A 22,758-nucleotide genomic window follows, 5' to 3' on the forward strand; every position below is an offset into this window, starting at 1 on the left:
GATCAGGGCCCCAAGGGCTGGCTTGAACAGCCCTTGCACATCCCAGTGCAGAACTCTGAGGAGTCTGAGAATCCTGAGTGCAAACTTGTTCTTCCATGTGTTGGAAAAGTTGATTTGTCAAGCTAAGAGGGTAGATCATACTTTATTAAACAGTTTGTTAGCTTGATTCACACTCTTTAATTATTTATACATATGTGGATCTCCATTTATACTCTTGCCGCCTCTTACAAATGTTAGCAGCAGGCCTGGCTTCCTTAGCATTTGAGTCAGTCCTGAAGATGGTGGTTCAAATTCCAGAGCCTGGTGGTAAAAAAAAAAAAAAAAAAAAAGAAAAAAAAAAAAATGGGGGTCTGTGCCAAATCCATTAGAAATATCTTTTCTGACACCCACCTTCTTGGGGATTCCAGACTTTCTTCTCAACAGTCCTGTTCTCTACTGTCTCTCTTATTTCCCTGTTTTTATTTTGTAGCACTGAAAAAAATCTAAAATTACCTTATTTGTTTATTTGTTTAATATGAGTTCTGTGAGGTCAGAGGCTTGTGGCTACATCTGCCCCACATGGCACATACTAAGTGCTCATTTAAAATGTGCTTAGAGCCAGGCATGATGCCTGTAATTCTAGTGCTTTGGGGGGCCAACACAAGAAGATTGCTTGAGGCTAGGAGTTTGAGACCAGCCTGGGAAACATAGCAAGACACCCTTGTCACTACAAATTTTTGTTTAAATGAGCTGGGTTGTGGTGGTGCATTCCTGTAGTCCCAGCTATTCTACTGGCTGAGGTGGGAGGATCACTTAAGCCTGGGAGGTCGAGGTTGCAGCTATGATCGTACCACTGCACTCCAGCCAGGGTGACAGAGCAAGACTCTGTCTCTAAAAATAATATAAATAAATAAAGAGATCATTGCTGAATGTATCATGACAGGAATATTGTTTTAAAAAATTTGCCGAATGAATGACTTAGGTGCTATTTTGTGCCAGGACTGTGCAGGGTACAAAGATAACTCAGAAAGGTCCTCTGCCTTCATGGGTCTTCAAGCCTAGTGGGGGAGCAATCTTGAAAACCAGTCTTCTCCTTTTAGTTTTACACTTCTGACATCATTAATGAATCTGGAAACAAAAATATGTATGTAGCCATTATTGTAGCACTTCTGGGCAGACAAACAATTTCCAAGGTAAATAAGCTCCAGGGAAAGGGAAACATACTTTCCGTTAGTTTCTCTAAAGGGTTAGGGATAAGAGAGCTTTTAAACTTGATGACCCATGAGAATGGTGGAAAGTGTTTTTTCTCTCTCTCCCTGAAGATACATTGCTTGTTTTTCTAGGAGTGGGGTAACATGTTAAACGTTTTCTGCTGTTAGGCTAAAATACTGTTTAGAACAGGAGGCTAAAATCTCCTTAGCTGCTGCTTCTGCCTTATTTAACTTACATGGCAGACGGTGGCATCTGTTGAACAACACTGTGTTGGCTGCTTACCTCCTCCAAGGATCTGAGGGCCTCTGGAGTCGTCCTTCTCAGAGGACTCCGTGGGCAGCAGGGCAGCTGGGGCTTCCAGCAGCTCTGGGCAGACTTCAGTTTCACTCCAGATGGCCTGGGTGTGCAAAGTGTGAAAGAAGACAGGCAGAAACACTGTCCCTTCTGCACAGAATTCCTTTTAAAAAATTAGGGCTTGTTTCTAGTCACCCAGAAATATAAGAGGTCATCTTTTATCTACAGATGATTGTGCAGGCCCCATAAAGCCAATTCATTTGCAATAATGATGAATATGTCATAAGAAATACTGAAAACTACTTGTTTGGAGTTTTATCTTGAAAAACAGCAGCTAAAACCCATAAAAGTGATTTTAGAGTTTATAAAATTAGGCTATAATTTTACTATTAAATTCTATTTAATTTACTATTAAATTCCTAGCTATTCTTAGAATACTAGGGATACATACATTTTTTAATAAAATTGTATGACATCACCATATTCCTTCCTATCTGACTTTCAAGACATCTACTTATTCATCCAACAAATATTTATTGAGTACTTACTATGCACCAAGCACTGTTCTAGGCAGTGGGATCAGTCAAAAAAATATTTTTCGTGTTCTCATGGACCTTATATTCTAATGGGTGATTAATAAATCATAAAATATTAGGGAAAAGCAGATCATGGTGGAAAGTAGCAAGTACTAAGAAGAAAATACAAAAGCAGAGCTGGTGAATATGTAGTACAGAATATTGGTAAAGATTACAGTTTAAAAAGGGTGGTCAGAATACGTTCTCTGAGAAGATGACATGAGGGAAAAGATTTGAAGATGATGAGGAGAGAAACATATGGATATGCAGAGAAAGAGCATTCTAGTCAGAGGGAACATCAAAACATCAATGCAAATGTCCCAGAGCAGGATGTGCCTAATGTGTTCAAAGAAGAGCAGGAAGCCAGTGCAGCTGGAATGGAGCGAGTGAGGGGAGGAAGGTAGGCAATCTGGAGAGATGTGATTGGATATTATACAGCACTGGAAAGACCTTTAGTCTGAGATGAAGAGTCCAATAGAGTTTTGAGCAGAGAAGTGAAAGTAGGGCTTACCATGGCTGCGGAGTTGACAACAGACTGTAGAGTAGTGAGGGTGGAAGCAGGAAACTAATCGAGAGGCTACTGAAATAATCAGATGGGAGACAGAGTAGTAGTGGAAATAGTGAGAAGTGTTGGGATCCTAGTTACATCTTACAAGTGGAGCTGATTGGGCTTACTAATTGATCTGATTATGAAAGAAACTGGACTACTGGAATGTGAGAGAAAGAGAAGAATCAAAGATAACTCAGAGGTTTTTGATCTGAGCAGGAACTGACATAAACAGAAATGGGGAAGACTGAATAGTATTAAGATATTTTAGAGAGAAGAGCAGGAATTTGACTGGGCACAATAATTCTAAGATTATTAGACATCCTACTAGACATCCACACAGAAGTATCAAGTAGGTAATTGAATACATGAGTCTGGAGTTTAGGAGAGAAGTGACAAGTGCATATTTGAGAACCAACAGTTTAAGGGAAGATTTAAAGTCATGAAACTAGATGACCCACTTTGGGAGAGAATGTGGATAGAGGACAGAAGAAGTCTAGGGATCAGGGAGATACGGAGGAACAAGCATAGTCAAATCAGAGAAGATCATTTTGGGGGAAATATTGGAGGACCTTGTTAACTTTCTCAAAGTCTTCTTCCAATTTCCTAAAATTTAAATCATCCTATTTGAAGAGTCTGTCATCATTGTTACTGATTTTTCAGTTTTTTGGTAATTGACCTAATGCTCAGATCCTTTCTTATCAATGATAGCACAAGATTCCAACATGATTTCATCACGTAGTCCATTTTGTGTTGCTGTAACAGAACACCACAGTCTGAGTAATTTATAAAGAAAAGAAATTTGTTTCTCACAGTTCTGGAGGCTGGGAAGTCAAATATCAAGGTGCCAGCATCTGGTAAGGGCCATCTTGCTACATCATCCCATGGCAGAAGGCAGAAGAACAAGAGAGAGGGGAAAAGAGAGAAGGAAGAGGGGGGCAAAATCGTCCTTTTATCAGGAACCCACTCCTACAATAACTAAGCCACTCCCATAGTAACAGCATTAATCATTCATAAGGCAGAACCCTCAAGACCAAATTACTTCTTGAAGATCCCACCTCTTAACACTGCTGCAATGGGGATTAAGTTTCCAACCCGTGAACCTTGGGGGACACATTCACGCACCATGTGAAATCCTGCATCTGCAAGTTTTGTAATGCCATTTTAATGAAGTCAGTTTACTTTGCATTTGCTCTTTGTGTTTACCTTGTCACAGCTCACTGGTAACAGAACTCTTAGTGTGATGGACGGAGATAGAAACTAGCATTCAGCAAAGAGGCAGTTTTCAGGGTGGACTAATTTTATACACAACCATTTATCAGTAAATATTTTTAAGTTCTGATGCCCTAAACATCCTTGTAAATCTGGGGGCTTGAGTAATGAATATTAGATGATAATGACCTTCCGTGTATCCATTAAACCATTAGCAATGTCTCCAGTTTGTTGAGAATTAATAGATATTAAAAATCAGCTTAGAGATTGTTCCAGAAGTTAATGTCTTCATTTATAAAGGAAGATAGTGACTGGCCTGGAGAGTTGAGTGACTAGACCACACTGCTAGCTAGGAGCAAAGCCTGAATGAGAATCAATCTGAACCCCCCATGTAGTGCCAGTGCCATTTAGTGGTTATTATACTTAACATCTGTGCCTCAGTTTCTTCAACTGTAAAACAGGAGTTATATTGCATACCTCATATATTTGTGTTATTTGTGTAAATAACACATTAAAAAATAGATAATCAAGTGCTTGGCATAAATTTTTTTTCTTTCTTTTTTTTTTTTTTTTTTTTTTTTTTTTGAGATGAAGTCATGCTCTGTCACCCAGGCTGGAGTGCAGTGGCACGATCTCAGCTCACTGCAGCCTCCACCTCCTGGGTTCAAGTGATTCTCCTGCCTCAGCCTCCCAAGTAGCTGGGACCACAGGCACACACCGCCATACCTGGCTTATTTTTGTATTTTTAGTAGAGACGGGGTTTCACCATATTGGCCAGGATGGTCTTGATCTCCTGACCTCATGATCTACCCGCCTCGGCCTCCCAAAGTGTTGGGATTACAAGCGTGAGCCACTGCACCCGGCTGTTTTTTGTTTTTTTTTTTTTAAATACCAAGTCTGGCAAGAATATGGAGCAACTAGAACTGTCATACACTGCTGGTGGGAATGCAAAATGGAACAGCCACTTTGGAAAACAGTTGAGTGGTTTATTCACACTTGATCTTCGCCAAAAGGCTGAGAAGCAATAAGCAGTTTCTTATAAAATTAAATATACACTTACCATACAATCCAGAAATTCCACTCCTAGGTATTTATCCAAGTCAAGTGAAAATATACGTCCACACAAAAACCTACATATGAATACATATAGCAACTTTATTCACAATCTTCAAAAACTGGGAACAACCCAAATATTGGCCAGCTATGAATGGATAAACCAACTGCAGCACACCCATACGGTAAAACACTCATCAGCAATAAAAGGAACAAATTATAATACATACAACAGTTTCAAAGATGCTGTGTTAAGTGAAAGTCACTATTTCTTAAAAAGCTACATTCTGAATGATTCCATTCATATGACATTCTGGAAGAGGCAAAACTGAAGGAACAGAAACAGGTCAGTCATCACCAAGGGGTGGAGGGTGGATTTGGTTACAAAAGGATATGAGGGAATTTTGGAGTGTGATAAAATTGCTCTGTATCTCAGTTGAGGTGTGAGTTAGATGACTGAATGAGTTTGTCAAAACTCATAGAGCTGTACACTCAAAATAAATTTTGTTATATATAATTTTTTTATCAATTTAAAAAATATATAAAAAAAATAAGGCCGGGCGCGGTGGCTCAAGCCTGTAATCCCAGCACTTTGGGAGGCCGAGACGGGCGGATCATGAGGTCAGGAGATCGAGACCATCCTGGCTAACACGGTGAAACCCCGTCTCTACTACAAAAATACAAAAAAACTAGCTGGGCGAGGTGGCAGGCGCCTGTAGTCCCAGCTACTCGGGAGGCTGAGGCAGGAGAATGGCGTGAACCCGGGAGGCGGAGCTTGCAGTGAGCTGAGATCCGGCCACTGCACTCCAGCCTGGGCCACAGAGCGAGACTCCGTCTCAAAAAAAAAAAAAAATAAAATAAAATAAAATAAAATAAAATAAAAGAGGGAATTCCACAAAGATGAAATAAAAACAAAACGTTCCTGGTACTTAACATACTCTTAAAAAAACAGATTTTCTTCTATATTCCCCTCTCTCTGAGCAAGAACTACTCATGATTGAAAGCTCTTAAAAATAATTTGCTTACTCAGATACTATTTTTAAAAAGAGTGAAATTCATGACTCACAAAGTGTCTATTTTCTTCTGGCCTTCGAGTCATTTTTTACTTCATTTTGTCAACAAACAATTATTGATCACCTGTAAGCAAAGAATGTCTTCCTGAGCTCTCACTTATAATTGAATCTGAACATTTAGAGCTGAAAGAATCCTTAGAAATCATTTAGTCTACATTGCAGATGAAGTAACTGAGGCTCTGAAAAGTGAAAGTCCCTCACCCGGAAAGTTGGCAACAGAATCCCATCCAGCACTTAGAGTGTCTGACGAGGCTTCAGTCTTCTCAGTGTGCTCAGCTTTGCAGCCCCTGACCCTTATCCTAGGAAGCTAACAGCTGCTTTGAGAAGTGATTTCTTCCGCTGTATGAATGTACCCTTCACTGGTGGGATTTATAAAGTGTGATGGTGGGGGTACAGGGAAATATTTGGGACAAAGCATTGTATTCTGAGCTTCTGGAAACTCACTTCACAAGCTGCTTCCCTTCCCTAGGAGGAGTCCTGTTTTTTATAGTACAACAGGAACAGATTGCATGGAAGAATCACTAGTAGGCACCTGGAAGTGGCAAGATCCTTCTCCTGTTACTATCAGGGCTTTGTTCTTACCCAAGAGAAGTGAGAACCTTCTTGAACTGGCGTAGGTGGAGCTCTCTAATAATGCCTCAAGATAATGAAAGACACTACTCCTGAAGTCATCCTTTAGGCTAATACATAAAAGGATGGATGACCAGAGGGTAAGAGCTGGTAAATCCCAAAGGCATGAGCAATGCAAATTGAGGGACATTCTAGCATCCAGATCATTGAAGGAAACTAAAGAGACATGACAAGTAAATGGAACTCATGATTATTTTGAATGCTTTGTTATAAGGCAGTGTTATTGGACAACTGGGGGAAATCTGAATGTTTCCATATACAAGATAAGAGAATCAGATCTATCAATATCAATTTGATTGACTGGTGATTTTGGTGGCAGTTCTGTGGTTATGTAGAAGTGTTTTTATTTGTAGAAAATATACACGAAGTATGAGTGGGGGACATTGGGGTAGCAACTTATTCTCAAAAGACTCAGGGACAAAAGAGTTCTTTATACTATTCCTATAACGTTTCTGTTAGTATGGGATTGATTCAAAATTAAAATAATATTTAAAATGTGAGGACATTTTACATATTATCCTTATAAAACTAAGCAGCTATGGCTCTATTCTTTAGAACCCTTATGAGATAGAGATAAACAATTAGAGGGTACACAGCATAGTCTATAGTTGATGGGCAAATAAGTAGATGTGATAAAATGTATTTTTTTATAAATGAAAGGTAAGCACAGGAACAGGTAAGTAAAGGAATTTGGAGGATGAGAGACTGAGTTTGGAGGAAATGGGCAGGGGAGAGAGGAAGAGCTTTCTTGGTGTTTAATAGTTTTTCATCAGCAGGGGAGTCAGCCAAACACATATTTGGGATGTGACCCCAAACAGTTCAAATTTTAGAACATTAGGGAACCTTCCTTCAGGATTCCTGACTCCTGTGCCCAGGGAACATTATCCAGCCAATGAGCACTGTCCTGAGAGTCCTGAAACCTGGACTCTAGTCCCCTATTTGTCCCCAACTGCCAATTCAATCTTGGGCAAAACAACCTGTAAATGAAGTATTTGGACTAAAATGATGTTTGACGATCCCTAAAAAACTTAAAAGGCTTTTGATTCTTGAACAAAATGATAAAATTTAGAAAGGAAATACAGCATAGAAATAGAAAAAAATGAAAATATAAGTTCTTTTTATTTGAGATACCCAACTAAATAAAGGAATAGTTCCTGCCACCCCACGTCCCTCTCTTTGAAAAAGGGAACATGGGAACTCTTTTAATTTGAACAGCACAGAGAACACTGCCCTCCCTTCTCACGTCTTAGATAACAGCAAGAGTCCTCTTAAATAGAATTTTCTATTTATGAATCCTAAAAATTCAAATGCATCATTGCAGAACTATTATAGTGTGTTTTCCAAATCTCAGAATAAGTTTACATGGCAATATTCCAAGACGGGAACACCTATAGCTTTTTTGTCAGCCTAAAATGAGTTTGTTTATGGCATGACTGGTTTTGTTTTTGACCCATAATTTATTTAGAATGTATTATTTTAAAATTTACTCATATGTATAAATGTTTAATCTTTATTTTTACTACAGATTTCTAACCATTTTATTGTGGTCAGCCACTAGATTTTATGTGAAACCAACTATTCAGCATTCATTGATATTCAGCATTCATTGAAGCTTAAATTGTCTAGCACATGGTCAGTTTTCGTAAATGTTACATGAGAGCCTGGGAAGAATGTCTTGCTCTATGTGTATCTATTAAGTTCAGCTTATTAAGTATGTTATTCAGATATTTTCTATCATTACTAATATTTTGAATGCTTCACTTATCAATAACTGAGCAAGGTATATTAAAATCCAACATTGTAAGAATATATCTGACAGTTTCTTTTTATAGTGCTTTATGTATTTTGATTCTGTTTTATTAGATGCATGCTCATTTAGAATTTTTTTTCTTCTTTGTGAATTGAATTATTATGTAGTGACTTTCTTTATCTCTAATAATGCTTTTTTAATGTATTTTTATCATATTAATATGGCTACCCTAGATTTCTTTTGGTTATTATTTGCCTGGTAGCTTTGTGAAAAATTATTTTACTTTTAATCTTTCAATGCTCTCATGTTGTAGGTGTATTTCTTGTAACAACGCCTAGCTGGATTTTGTTTTTCAGTCAGTGAGTCTAGTCCATCTGCATTTACTATGATTATGAATGATGGTGGGTATTTAAGTCACAATTAAAATAATATTTTTAGAAATGGTTTTTAACAGTATATTAAACCAACGTTTGCACTCAGGATCATGCCTAGGGTGAACTGAGCAAGAGGGAAGTGCTGTTGACAGAAAGAGGCCTTCAAGGCACATGCTCCATCTGAGCAGGCTGCAGGCTATGGAAGCATCTATCAGTTCACCTGCCTGTTTCTGGAGAGAGAGCTGTTCTGTCTTTGCCCACCTGATTCAGAGACAGCCATTTGAAACACTACACATGGAGAATTTTAAACCTCTTTCTGTAAAATGTATCCTTAATGAAGATTCCCGATGCTTGTTAGCACCAAATGATGGTTGAAATGACAATATTAAAGGTAAAGTACATTGTACCATTCCATTCCTGCAGTGACTCATACATATTTGATGTGCAGAGATTTCTTATATTCCATAAAATCATTTTCAGGGTTTCCTTAAACTATGCCTGTGTTCTTTTAAGGCTTTCTGGTAAACCAGGTTTTCATGATTATTTCTAAGAAATTACATGTTTTTCACTCCCACTGTGTCACTAGTCTCCTGGTGTCTTTTTTTTCAAATTCATCCAGAGAAGTTAAAAAAACTAAAATAGTATCTTAACCAAGATAGAGCTACAAAATTGTTTGAGGCTTCCAGTTTAACAGAAACAGGATTGTTGTGCAATTCACCACTGAGGAAGCAACAATAACATGCATGATAGTAAAATAATAGCTATCACGATAAGGGGTGTGTGTGTATATATGTATGCATGTATGTGTGTATATGAAATCCCCACTTAAATATAAGAAACCCAAGGCACAGAAAATTTAAGTATTTTACTCCATTCCAATGCTATAACAAAATGCTTCAGACCGGCCAATTTATAAACAACAGGAATTTTATGGTAAATGACTTTTACCTCAATTTTTAAAAAAGAATTTAAAAATTTATGTATACAAAGAAGTGACCAGGGGAATTGGCCATATGAAAGTCATTGATACCATAGCAAGAGTAGTTTCAGGGAAAAAGAGAGGACCAAGACTCAAGAGGAGTGGATTGACAAAGAGTGTGCAGTAAAAAAGCAACAAATAAAACTCTTTCAAGAAGTTTTGTTGGGAATAGAGATCAAAGTGATGGGTTGAGAAGGGGATGAGCCTTGGGGGATGTGGAGATTAAAGGAGGTTTTATTGTTTAGGAAAAGATAGAGCAGGTCATATGTGTACCCTGACAGGAAAGATCCAGTAGAGGTAGAAAGTGATTGTGAGGTAAAGAGAGAAGATGACTGCAGGAGGGAATGTCACTGTGATGGTGACAGAGGCCAGAATCCAGAGCACTCAGGTAGAGTTTTTTCTTTGATAGGAGCAGGGAGGATCCCTTAATTAGGCACAGAAGAGGAGGTCAAGTATATAGTTACTGATCCAAATAAGTGGGCAGTTTGAGTACTGGGAAAATGGAATGTTTACATGATTGTTTTGGTTTTCCATTTGAGAAAATAGGTAAGGTCATTGGCTGAGAACCAGGGTGACAGTCCAACCTTACATTCTCCTTCCACACTGCCCCGGCAGAGTATCTCTGTGAGGGCTTCACCTATGCAGCAGACTTCTGTCTGAACACTAGGCTTTTGCATACATCCTCTGAAACCTAGGCAGATGCTTCCAAGCCACTTTCATTCTTGCATTCTGTGCACCTGCAGGCTTAACACTATGTAGAAGCTGCCATAGCTTATGGCTGGCACCATCTGGAGCTCTGGCCTGAGCTGGGCCTCTTTGAACCAAGGCTGAAACCAGAGCAGCTGGGATGTGAGGAGCAGTGTCCTGAGGCTGTGCAGGGCAGTAGGTCCCTTAGCCTGGCTCCTGAACCCATTCTTCCCTCCTAGGCCTCTGGGCCTGTCATGAGAGGGGCTGCCATGAATATCATTGAAATGCTTTTAAAGCCTCTTCGTCATTGTCTGGATATTTACACTTGACCCACTTTTAGGTATGCAAGTATCTCTAGCAAGTGGTTGCTCTATAGCCTGCTTGAATTTCTCTCCCCCCAAAAAAGCTTTTTCTCTCTTTGTCATATCTAGGCTGCAAATTTTCCAAACTTTTATGCTCTTCTTCCCTTTTAAATATAAATTCCAAATTTCATCGTTTCTTTGCTCCAATATCTGAACATATGTTGTTAGAAGCAGCCAGGCCACATCTTGAAGGCTTTGCTGCTTAGACATTTCTTCCAACAGATACCCTCAATCATCACTTTGAAGTTCAAACTTCCACAGATCCCTAGGGCATGGACAGAATGCAACTAAGCTCTTTGCTAAGGCATAACACCTGTGACCTTTGCTCCAGTTCCCAATAAGTTCCTCATTTCCATCTGACACCTTGTCAGCCTGGACTTCACTGTTCATATCACTATCAGCACTATAAAACCTTATAAAAGGTTCTGGTCACAACCATTTAACCAGTCTCTAGGAAGTTCTAAACTTTTCCTCCTCTTCCTGTCTTCTTCTGAGCTATCTGAATTCTTCCAATTTCTGCCCATTACCCAGGTTCCAAAGCTGCTTCCACATTTTCAGGAATCTTTATAGCAATACCCCTCTCCTTGGTATCAATTTTCTGTATTAGGCTATTGTTGCATTGCTATAAAGAAATATCTGAGACTGGGTAATTTATAAAGAAAGAGGTTTAATTGGCTCATGGTTTTCCAGCCTGTACAAGCATAGCACCAATATCTGCTTGGCTTCTGGGAAGACCTCAGGGAGCTTTTACTCATGGCAGAAGGGGAAGTGGGAGCAGGCATGTAACATAGCAGTAGCAAGACAGAGAGAGTGGGGAGGGGAGAGGTGCCACACTTTAGAATAACCAGATCTTGTGAGAATTCATTCCTTATCACAAGGACAGCACCAAGCCATGAGGGAACAGCTCTCCAGACCCAAACACCTCCCACCAGGCCCCACTCCCGACACTGGGGATTACAATTCAACATGAGATTTGTGCAGGGACAGGTATCCAAACTATATCAGTCCCTTATAATCCTTTTTTATTTCTGATGTATCTGTTGTAATGTCTCCACTTTTATTTCTGTTTTGATTTATTATTTGTGTATTTTCTTTTTTTTCATAGTTAGTCTGGCTAGGGCTTTCTCAATCGTGTTTTGTTTTTCAAATGACCAACTCTTGGTTTGATTAATTTTTTTCTATGTTTTTTATTCCCTATTTGATTTATTTTTATTCTGATCTTTTGCAAAAATAAATTAATGGTACTATATAAAACTAAAAAGATTCTACACAGCAAAAGAAATAATTAACAAAGGAAAAGACAACCTACAGACTGGGAAAAAATATTTGCAAACCACGTATCTAATAAGTGGTTAATATCCAAAATTTATAAAAACTCTTACACCTTAACTGCAAAAAGCCAAATAACTCAGTTTTTAAAATGGGCAGAGGTGGTGGCTCAAGCCTGTAATTGCAGCACTTTGCTAGGCCAAGACGGGCGGATCACGAGGTCAAGAGATTGAGACCATCCTGGCTAACACGGTGAAACCTCGTCTCTACTAAAAAATCCAAAAAACTAGCTAGGCGAGGTGGCAGGTGCCTGTAGTCCCAGCTACTCGGGAGGCTGAGGCAGGAGAATGGCGTGAACCCGGGAGGCGGAGCTTGCAGTGACCTGAGATCCAGCCACTGCACTCCAGCCTGGGCGACAGAGCGAGACTCCGTCTCAAAAAGAAAAAAAAGGGCAGAGGACCTGAACAGATATCTCTCCAAAGATGACATTAAAATGGCCAAAAGATATATGAAAAGGTGCTAAATGTCACTAATCATCAGAAAAATGCAAATTAAAACCCATGAAATACCACCTCACACCCCTGAGAATATCTGTTATCAAAAAGAAGAAATGACAAATGTTGGTGTGGAGAAAAGAGAACCCTAATATATACAGCTGGGGGACAGTAGACTGGTACAGGCACTATGGAAAACAATATAAAGGTTCCTAAAGAAATTAAAAATATAACTACCAATGACCCAGCAAATCCCTCTTCCCAAAGGAGAAGAAAATACCACTTCATCAGGATATCTCCCATGTTCATTGCAACATTGTTCACAATAGCCAAGATATGGAAACAACCTAAATATCTATCAATAGAGAAGTCATAAAGAAAGGGTGGCATAGATATACAATGGAATATTATTCAGCCTTATAAAAGGAGATCCTGTCATTTGCCACAACATGGAAAGACCTGGAGGACATTATGCTAAGTGAAAAACAGCCAGACACAGGAAGAAAAATATTGCATGACCTCACTTACATATGGAATATTAAAAAAAAAAAAAAGAGTTCAAGTACACAGAGATAGAGAATGAAACAATGGTTACCTCAGGCAGGGTTGGTAGGGGAGAGGAAATGAGAGAATGTAGGTCAAAGGATACAAAACAGTAGATAGGTAGGATGGGCAAGTCTAGAGATCTCATGTGCAATATGAGGACTAAAATTAATAAAATTGTATTGTATTGGGAATTTTTGTTAAGTAGATTTTAGCTGTTCTTGTCATTAAAAAGTAACTATGTGAGGTCATAGATATATTAATCTGCTTCACTATAGTAACCATTTTATTATCTATGTGTATCCCCAAACATCATGTTGTAAACCTCAAATATACACAATAAAATTTAAAAATCAAAAATAAAATATGTTTTAAAAGAATAAAGGCAAACATTTGAGATAGTCATTTGGGGAGGAAAATAAACATACTGGGGAGATACGGTAAGATCGTTGGGTAGTGCTGAGCACCATTGTGAATCAAGATTATCATCTTAAATGAGAGACTTGGTACATTTGGATGCTTTTCTCCGTAAATATTCTCTTGTTTGGGTACAGCCATGGAGTAGGTATATGACTGAGTTTAGCCATTAGGTCTTTGCCAAACAAAGGGAAAAGGGGTGGAAAAAGTCAAAGGTATTTGCAAGATAATGGTTGTGATGATGGGCCATGAAATATAACTGTGAGGAGGTGGGGAGTGAGTATATGAGGTTACAAAGGGAGTGAGTAATTATTATCATGGGGGTGGAGTCGAAGGAATGAAGGGCACCATGAAGTGGAAGATTGGCTGGTAAGTATGGTGGGAGGGCATAGAGGGGGTGGTTAGAGAGTAGGAGGCATGAAATCAATTTCAGAGGTCATGTAGTCATTGGCACTGAGGAGGTCAATTGATATGATCATGGGAATGGGCAACTCAGGTAGGGTAAAAGAAATGACGGCTGAATGTGAGGCAGTTCAAAACCAGAGACAGCAAGGATACAGAAGTCAAGAATGATGACAAGAGTACAAGGTGGAAGAAAGAGAGTGGGCTAGTCACTGAAGTAATCAATGTATGAAGGGAATGACCAGGGTTTGGTACATGTCAGCAAAATAAACGCCTGATTTTGGGGGTAACTGAGGTGACTAGGGATGTCAGGCATGCTGGAATCAGTCCTGATAATCTCATGACAGAAGGTGGGAAACCTATTGTGGAGCCTAGGGCTGCTGGTTTCTCCAGCATCTGGTGTTTTAAGATCAGCATTTGAGTCCAAACTCCACCACACTAACTGTGGAGCTTGTGAAAGACTACTAAAAACCTACTTATTCTCATCTGTAAAATGAAGACAAATGTTTAATGAATTGCCTAGTTCACAAGGAACATTTGATATAATGAATGCAAAAGCACTTTGCAAGCTCTAAAGGGCTATAGAAATGTTAGTTAAAATTAAAAATTTATGTCTTGCATTGTCATTACTAGCCTTTAAACCAGAGCTAGAAGAATTACTTATTCATCTCTTTATATGCCACAATACATAACACATATCCTATGATTTAGAGATTACAAGGTTGAATAACACTGAATAATAAAAGCTTATAAAATGAATGAGTCTATGACTAATGTCTCCAATGTTATTATCAACATTACCATCATTACTGTTAAGCATTAATGCTTCAAAAATTGTGAAAAAAGGCTGGGCGCGGTGGCTCACGCTTGTAATCCCAGCACTTTGGGAGGCCAAGGTGGGCAGATTACCTGAGGTCAGGAGTTCAAGACCAGTCTGGCCAACATGGTGAAATTCCGTCTCTACCAAAAATACAAAAATTAGCCGGGCATGGTGGCAGGCGCCTGTAATCCCAGCTACTCAGGAGGCTGAAGCAGAAGAATCACTTGAACCCGGGAGGTGGAGTTTGCAGTGAGCCGAGATCACGCCATTGCACTCCAGCCTGGGGGACCAGATTGAGACTTCATCTCAAAATAAATAAATAAAAATAAAAATTTTTTTTAAAATTGTGAAAAAATACACATCCTGGTTTTTCTTTTTACCAAATCCATTGAAATGAAGAAAAAGAAGTATTTCTTCAAGTTAAAGTCACACATTTATACACTCTGACCTAATAATCTCATTCCCATAACATTTTTATCATTTAATCAAGCACAACATATATTTACTCTTTTCTCTGTTCTTCAGAGAAAAGTGCAGAAACCCTAAGTACGCACATAAATTTTTAGAGTGAACACACACATGTAATAGCCCAACTCCTAAAAATTTGATGTCATAAAATATTCCTCTAAAATGAAAAAGCCTAATGTCTGAAGATGAGATATTCATATTATGTTATAGTGAAAAGAAGCGAAAAAAGCTCATTGTTTGGTGAAGGGATAATGGAGTAAATATTAGCACATAAATTCAGTGGAACAATATGGGGCCATTAAGAACGACAACTGTGAAGAACCCAAAACTAAATCCACCAACTTGAATGCCCCTGAGTTAAGCGGGTAGAAGAACTATGAGAAGCAGCCTGGTATAAGGTGATAAAGCATAGGGGAGGTAGGTCAAAGATGGTCAGAAAATGCAGAGTACAGAGCGCTTGCAGGCCCCACATAAAGACATTCACATTAAAACATTTAAAAATAATGAAGATAAAACATGGTATTGTTGTGGGCCAAATTTTGCCCATAGGTCTTTAGTTTGTGACCCTTTCTGGAGATAGAGGAAAACAGTCAATGGTGAAATAAACACACTAGATATGGCAATGTGATTATAACATAAAGATTATGTTGACATAAGGACAAACACTGGAGGTGTGGAAAAAATGAATGTTGGCCTTGTTGGAAACTTGGCCAAATAACTTTGCCCCTTTTAAGCCTCAGTTTCTTCATATGTAAAATAGGGATTTAAAAAATCGCGTCCTTCGTAAAGCTGTTGTAAGGGTTAAGTGTGATTGTAAGGGCAAAGTGAGTAGAAAAGAGCCTGGCAAGTGGCAAATAAAACTATTCTCCCCCTCATTTTCCTCCTCCTCCTCCTCATTGTTATTTTGTTATTATTAACTATTTCAGGATTTTATATCCCACAATCCTGTTTCCCTTTGTTCTACTAACTCCAGCCACAATAGCTTTCTTGTTATTTTTCCAGTATGTTTTAGCCTTAGGGCCCAAATTCTCTAGCCCCTGGTATTTCTCTTACTTCCTAAGAGCTTTTGCTTAAATGATACTTCCTCAGAAGGATTTTCCTGCCTGCCTCATCCTGCTTTTTCTTCATTGCACTTAGAACCATCTGTTATCTTATGTGTATATGTGTTATATATACATACGTTTATATAAACACATATGTGTGTATATCTGTGTATTATATATATAGACACACACAAGGGCAGGACTTTGCCTAACTTGTTTACTGCTATATTCCCAGTTCCTTGAAGGGTACCTGGCACATAATAGACATTGAGGCATTATTTGTTGAATATTGTTAAATGTTTAAAAAAGGGCACAGTTTAGACATTGTGCCCTTTTTCCCCCTTTTATTCTAAATCCCAGAATGACAATGTTTGTAAAATCAATGATTTAAAAGCACATTTTCCTGCAGGTGATCTTAATACGTAACTCTTCATAATCTTTTGTAACTTTTTTGGCAGATCAGCCATGCAGAAGCTGGGGACAGAAGTATTTGAAGAGGTCTATAATTACCTCAAGAGAGCAAGGCATCAGAATGCTAGCGAAGCAGAGATCCGGGAGCGTTTGGAAAAAGTGGTGCCTCGAGCCAGCGACTGTTTTGAAGTGGACCAGCTCCTGTACTTTGAAGAGCAGTTGCTGATCACGATGGGAAAATAACCTACTCTCCAGAACCATCTCTAGGCAACAGTCAAAAAGAAGCAGGAGTTCAAGTGGACAAATGTATGTGAAAATTCATTTAACATAGAAGCTGAACTCTATTATGGGGAATGGATACAAAAGCAGAGCTCTCATATTGACTTTCAATTCCTCGTCAGAAGTACTGGCTTCTTTAGAGAGCGGTGAGCATGGCTGCCTGTGCTTGGAGTCATAAGTGTTATTTGGACTATACCCTGAGATAAGCTTGTAGATCAAGTTTGGCTCTCTTGTAAAGCATTTCTCTCATGTGCACCCTCAGGGCTTCCAGCAGAATTGAGTCACCCTGACAATGACCTGGGAGAAGCCATGTGCTCTTCATCATTTTCAGCTGGAGGACAGAGCTCAGTGCCTGACTGCCTAGGGTCTCGTGGACTGTGGGCAGCCAGCCAGTGAAGGTCACTGGACCCTAGCCTACAACATGCTGAGCTGCAGCCCAGAAGCCAGACATACCTGTCTTAGCTGACGTGTTTTTGGTCCACTTTTGCCCTTCCATGACTAACAAGGAAGAAATGTATGTATTTCATACACACACAAGGACCTGGATTAAAAATCCAAAGAGTGATTCTCTTCTATGATTTATTTCAAACTCATCCATAGATAATTCAAGATTTGTATTCAAAATAAACATAGTTTTCACAGTTACAAAATAAATCACCTATTTTATCTTTTCCTTATGTAAAACTTTCTTATTGAATGCAACATATCCATCCTTTGATAATTATTACTTAGAGCCAGTAATATTTGGTTAATTTGGTGCCTGTTGGGTACCAGTACTGTACTTAGTAGTTTAAGGGCCTTCATTGGATCTTTGCACTAACTCGACAGAGAGAGAGTGAAAGAGAGAGAAAGAGAGAGACAGAGAGACAGACAACAGAAAGAGAGATGCTCAGGTTAGGTAATTTGCTTAGGTTAGGTTAGGTAATTAACTCAGCTGCAAGAAGCAGAGTTGGCATTACCAACCAGGTCTGTCTCATTCCAGAATCCATACTCTTAACCACTGTCTATCAGAATTTTCAACCATGGAGCTACATTAGATTTGCTTGTGAAGCTTTTTAAACATAGACACATTTAAATATACTGTTAATGAAAAAATTATTCTGACACTTATTGAAATGGCAAAAAGACTGTACTCAGGACTATTTTGATAGGTATCAACAATATTGCAATATGGGAGAGGCACTGGGCTCAACTCTGAAGTTTCTTTGCTGAAGCAAAGAAAACTAGAGATTATTAGCCAATTAGCAGGATAGGAGCCTTGGCGGATGGAAAATTTCTAAGAGGAGTATTCAAAGGTTAGGGGTTGTATTCGTCTGTTTAGTGTTGCTATAAAAGAATACCAGAGACTGAGTAATTCATAAAGTAAGGAAGTTTATTTCGCTCACGGTTTTGTAGGCTGAGAAGTTCAAGGGCATGGCCCTGGCTTCTGGCGAAAGCTGGCGTGCTCCCTCACAACACGGCAGTGAAGGGGAAGTGGATGAGTACGAAGACAGGGAAACCTAAGGGGTGTCCTGGCATTATAACAGCCACACTTCCGGGAAATAATCGATTCCCACAAGAAGTAATCCAGCCTAGAGAGCAAGAACTCACTCACTACTCCGGATCTGTACCACAGCTATTTATGAGGGTGCTCCCCCATAACCCAAACATTTTCCACTAGGCCCCACTTCCCAACATCACCGCTTTGGGGATCAAATTTCAATGTAAGTTTTGGAGGGGCAAATATTCAAACCATGGCAGGGAGACTCCTGCTAAACTGACTTAAGGCTCCCGCTGAAGGCAGGCGAGGGTCATCAGAGATTGAGGGCAGGTGATGAGGAATCTGATCAGATACTGAGGGTGATCAGCTATCAAATGTGGGGGATTCTCAATAAACTGAGTTTACCGGAATTCTTGCTAAAACTGGATTTGGCAGGCTGAAGACAGAGCCAAGAATGAGTCCTCATAAAAAGAGGGCTCAAAAGAGCCTGTCTAAAGTTTGGTCAAGGAGATAATCTTCATCAATACCCAGACCCACCCCACTCCCTTCTCTGGGAAGATAAGGGGCTAAAACATATCTATTGTTTCAGAACTATATGGGTGAATTTGATGCCCACAGTACTGTTATTCACTTTTCTGCCTCCTGCTGATGACTGAGGAAACTAAGAGAGGTTCTTTATCTTACTAACCTGTTATCAGTGGTGCTGTGCTTCCTGCATGATGCACTCCTTTAAACCAGTGATTCTCACATTTGAGCATGCATTTGAATCACCTGGAGTGCTTGCTGAAGCATAGATTGGTGAATTCCATCACCAGCGTTTCTGATTCAAGAGGTCAGGGTTTCTAACACATTTCCAAGTGGTGCCAGTGCCACTGGTACCACACAGAACCACTGTTTAAGACCTTTCTTTCTGTTGTCTCTCTTCTCCCCCTCCCTCTTTTTGGAACAGTGGTTTGGCTGCTCTTAATTGGGGGCTTAATTAATCTCACATATTGGAAGGTGGTATGAGGACTTCAAAGAAGGCTCCAAAGATTTCAAATACTTCACAGCAAGTATAAACAAGTAGTAATTGGGGTGGAGTGGTAGGGGAGTCAGTGTGAATAACTTGAGAGAACTTAATGGGCTTATTTTAAGGACAAAGGGGCATGGTCACTGTGCCCTAACGCTCTACCCTGTGGCTTCACTTCTATCCCTGCCCAGCGACCAAAGGAACCAACCAGGTGAACCCACAATTTCTCTAGTGCTCAAGGGTTGTGAACATCACTCTTCTGAGTTCCCACAATTCCCTTACACTATGGAGAGGTATTGGGGCTGCACAAATCTTCACTCTGCCTCTTCCCAAAGCTAACAATGCTCGTTCTCACCCTCCCTCCCTGCATACTGGAGAATGATTCCTGGCTGGGAGGCTGGCGGACAGGACCATGTATGTGCTCTCACAGCCCCTGTGTCTGCAGCAGGAAAAGCAGACCTCAAATACTGGCTTCTGGAGGTGGGATCGGAGACTTTTCAGAATTTGGAACTTGAGTGTGTTTCCCAAGTCAAAATCTAGGGCCCATGGTTGTTGCCATGGTAGAACACTGAAAATCAGGTTTGCCCTGGGAAACCTGCGATGATGGGGGCATGTGACCACACTGCTGCTGACAGCGGGCATGCAAATTGCCATCATGTTAACAGGGACGAGACCTCACCCCAGAAAATGCTCCCCAGAGCCCACATGCCCTTTTGTGACCAACCAGATTGCAAATATGACTGGAAGAGCAGGGACCATAATATTACCCCAGTTAATAAAAATTGCTGAATCTTCTTGTTAATGTTTTTCATAACATTAGAACAGAACAAAACTTGTGTGCTGGGTCCTAAGGGGAAATAGCTAGATTTTCAAATAGTCTCTTTCACAAACAGAGTCACATTCCTATACCTTGCATTTCAGAACATGGTTCTTAGAAGACAGGTCAGACTAAAAACAGCTTACTCTCCAGGGATTTGTGTTATGCACTTCATCAGGCTTAAAAGAAAAAAGAGCTAGGAAGAAATATCATTTTGCATCATAGCTCCATGCCTCTAAAGAGAAGCTCACTCAAATTTACTTTCATTTGGTTCACTGGGGTGGGAGTGGGGAACAAGATTTAACAGTACTTGAAGGTTAAATCTTTGACTTATCGTCATTGGGAAAATGCTTTCTCCTTCAGCTACACTCAATCTTAATTTTGAACCACTTCAAATTGTATTAATAACTATCCAACTGCAAGATGGTGGGGGAAATTGACTAAGGAGTTAAACTAGGAAGTTTCTTGCTATGAAACAGTTACTATGAGCAAATAAAGGGAACCTGCTAGCTTGCTGCTTTGTAAAAAATATATACATATATATTTCAAAAATGCCAATTGACCTTTCTGCTTTCTATTTATACAGAGGAAATGCCACCAGCTATTTTGGGTGATGCAGAGATAAAGCACACAAAGGAGAGTGCTGGAAGTTAATTATTTAATGTCTTTGGGGCTGAAGTTGGAGCAAAGCTCTAGGTATATTTTAAGAGTCCAGCCATCACAGTGGGCTCAGGGTAAAGGAGGTTGACAAATTAAGCAGTAGCTCAACAGGGGGAAATATACCACATTCCTCTTTCAAGAATGATGGGTTCACTAGTTAGTGTATCAGAAGGGAATGGGGCCAGGCCACTAAGGGGATAAACAGAAACAGGCAAACAGAAGGAGAAGGTGTGGGGCTGGGGGAAGGAGAGAGGCACAGCAGAGCAAAAAATGTTTTAAAGTACTTCTGCCACACCTGTGTAAGGAAAAAAATTAAACTTGATAGCAGATGACTTGGACTCCAGGCCTACTCTTACCATTTACTGTGTGATCTAAGGCAAAAAAAGTGATTTCCTCTGAATCTGTTTCCTACCTGTGTCTGAAGATTGCCGTAAAGAATAAAGAATACAATAGGTTGAATCAGATGAAATTGCCAATGCGATTCAGCCTAATGTGTTGAAGTGCTTTAAATGCCATAAAATGTTCTCAACTTTGAGGGAAAAAATCATTAAATGTATTGTCATCTTCCACCATTGGAGATTCATCCCTGAAGACTTCCTTAGGTTTCTATTATTACCATCCAAATGCACCCTGAAAGATAAACACTTTTAGCCATTTTCAGCTAGCACTTAACAAGAAATTAGCCGAGAGCCAGCTAAGAGCTGACAGAACCATGAGGAAGACAGCTCTGGAAGGGCAAGTCAGTGGACTCTCCAGACCAGCCTTGCTTCCTTTCAGTGCCTCAGCCCACTTTACAGTTCATGAATCTGCAACACCACAGTGTTCATCATCGCCAGAAATCTCAGGATGCTCAAGTTTTCCTTAACTTCAGAAGGAAATTCAGAAATTTGGTTCAACAAATATACATTATAAAATTATATATTCACAAATATTCACTAGGAGTACCATAGTTATTAACATTTATACAGAATTGAAAACGTGGCCGGGCGCGGTGGCTCAAGCCTGTAATCCCAGCACTTTGGGAGGCCGAGACGGGCGGATCACAAGGTCAGGAGATCGAGACCATCCTGGCTAACACGGTGAAACCCCGTCTCTACTAAAAAATACAAAAAACTAGCCGGGCGCGGTGGCGGGCGCCTGTAGTCCCAACTACTCGGGAGGCTGAGGCAGGAGAATGGCGTGAACCCGGGAGGCGGAGCTTGCAGTGAGCTGAGATCCGGCCACTGCACTCCAGCCTGGGCGGCAGAGCGAGACTCCGTCTCAAAAAAAAAAAAAAAAATAATAAAAAAATAAAAAAAATAAAAAAAAAAAGAAAACGTGACTCCAATAGGAATATTTTCTTTTTTATTTCATTTGTTCATTTATTTTTGAGACAGAGTCTCACTCTGTCGCCCAGGCTAAAGTGAAGTGGTGCAATCTTGGCTCACCACAACCTCCGCCTCCCGGGTTCAAGCGATTCTCCTGCCTCAGCCTCCCGAGTAGCTGGGATTACAGGCACCTGCCACTACACCTAGCTAATATTTTTTGTACTTTTAGTAGAGACAGGGTTTCACCATGTTGGCCAGGCTGGTCTTAAACTCCTGACCTCAGGTGATCTGCCTGCCTCGGCCTCCCAAAGTGCTGGGATTACAGGCGCAAGCCACCCGCGCCCGGCCCCAATAGGAATATTTTCAAAGTAGATTTTTAGGTTTAGTTCAGGAGACAATCTTTCAACAGCTAGAAACATTCTTTTTTCTTCCCCAAATATTGGCTTTTCCCACTTTGATAGTTTGAATTTTTAATCCCAATTTAGCCCTCCCTATACCCCTGACCGTTGCCTTATAACTCTGTAGTTCTCAATATTTCCCCACTTCTTGACTCTTGAGTTTGGTCATGGAACTTGTTTTGGCTGAGGAATGGACTAAGGGGCTGGGAACGTG

At 39.9% G+C, this 22,758-nt stretch overlaps 1 protein-coding gene across 10 annotated transcripts in view; it reads left to right on the forward strand.

Moving 5' to 3' along the window:
* NEK11 (NIMA related kinase 11) overlaps nucleotides 1–17,527 on the forward strand; it is a 310,384-nt gene extending 292,857 nt beyond the window's left edge. For 9 of the 10 annotated variants that reach the window (XM_050777796.1, XM_050777800.1, XM_050777842.1 and 6 more), the window contains one exon: nucleotides 16,642–17,527. In XM_050777796.1, the coding sequence (XP_050633753.1) occupies nucleotides 16,642–16,837 (196 nt within the window). In that variant the 3' untranslated portion in view covers nucleotides 16,838–17,527. The remainder of the gene's footprint in view (nucleotides 1–16,641) is intronic. The other variant, XM_050777832.1, reaches the window with a different exon arrangement.
* The last annotated feature ends 5,231 nt before the right edge of the window (nucleotides 17,528–22,758 follow it).

This window comes from Macaca thibetana, chromosome 2, assembly GCF_024542745.1.
Source record: "Macaca thibetana thibetana isolate TM-01 chromosome 2, ASM2454274v1, whole genome shotgun sequence".
NCBI lineage: Eukaryota > Metazoa > Chordata > Mammalia > Primates > Cercopithecidae > Macaca > Macaca thibetana.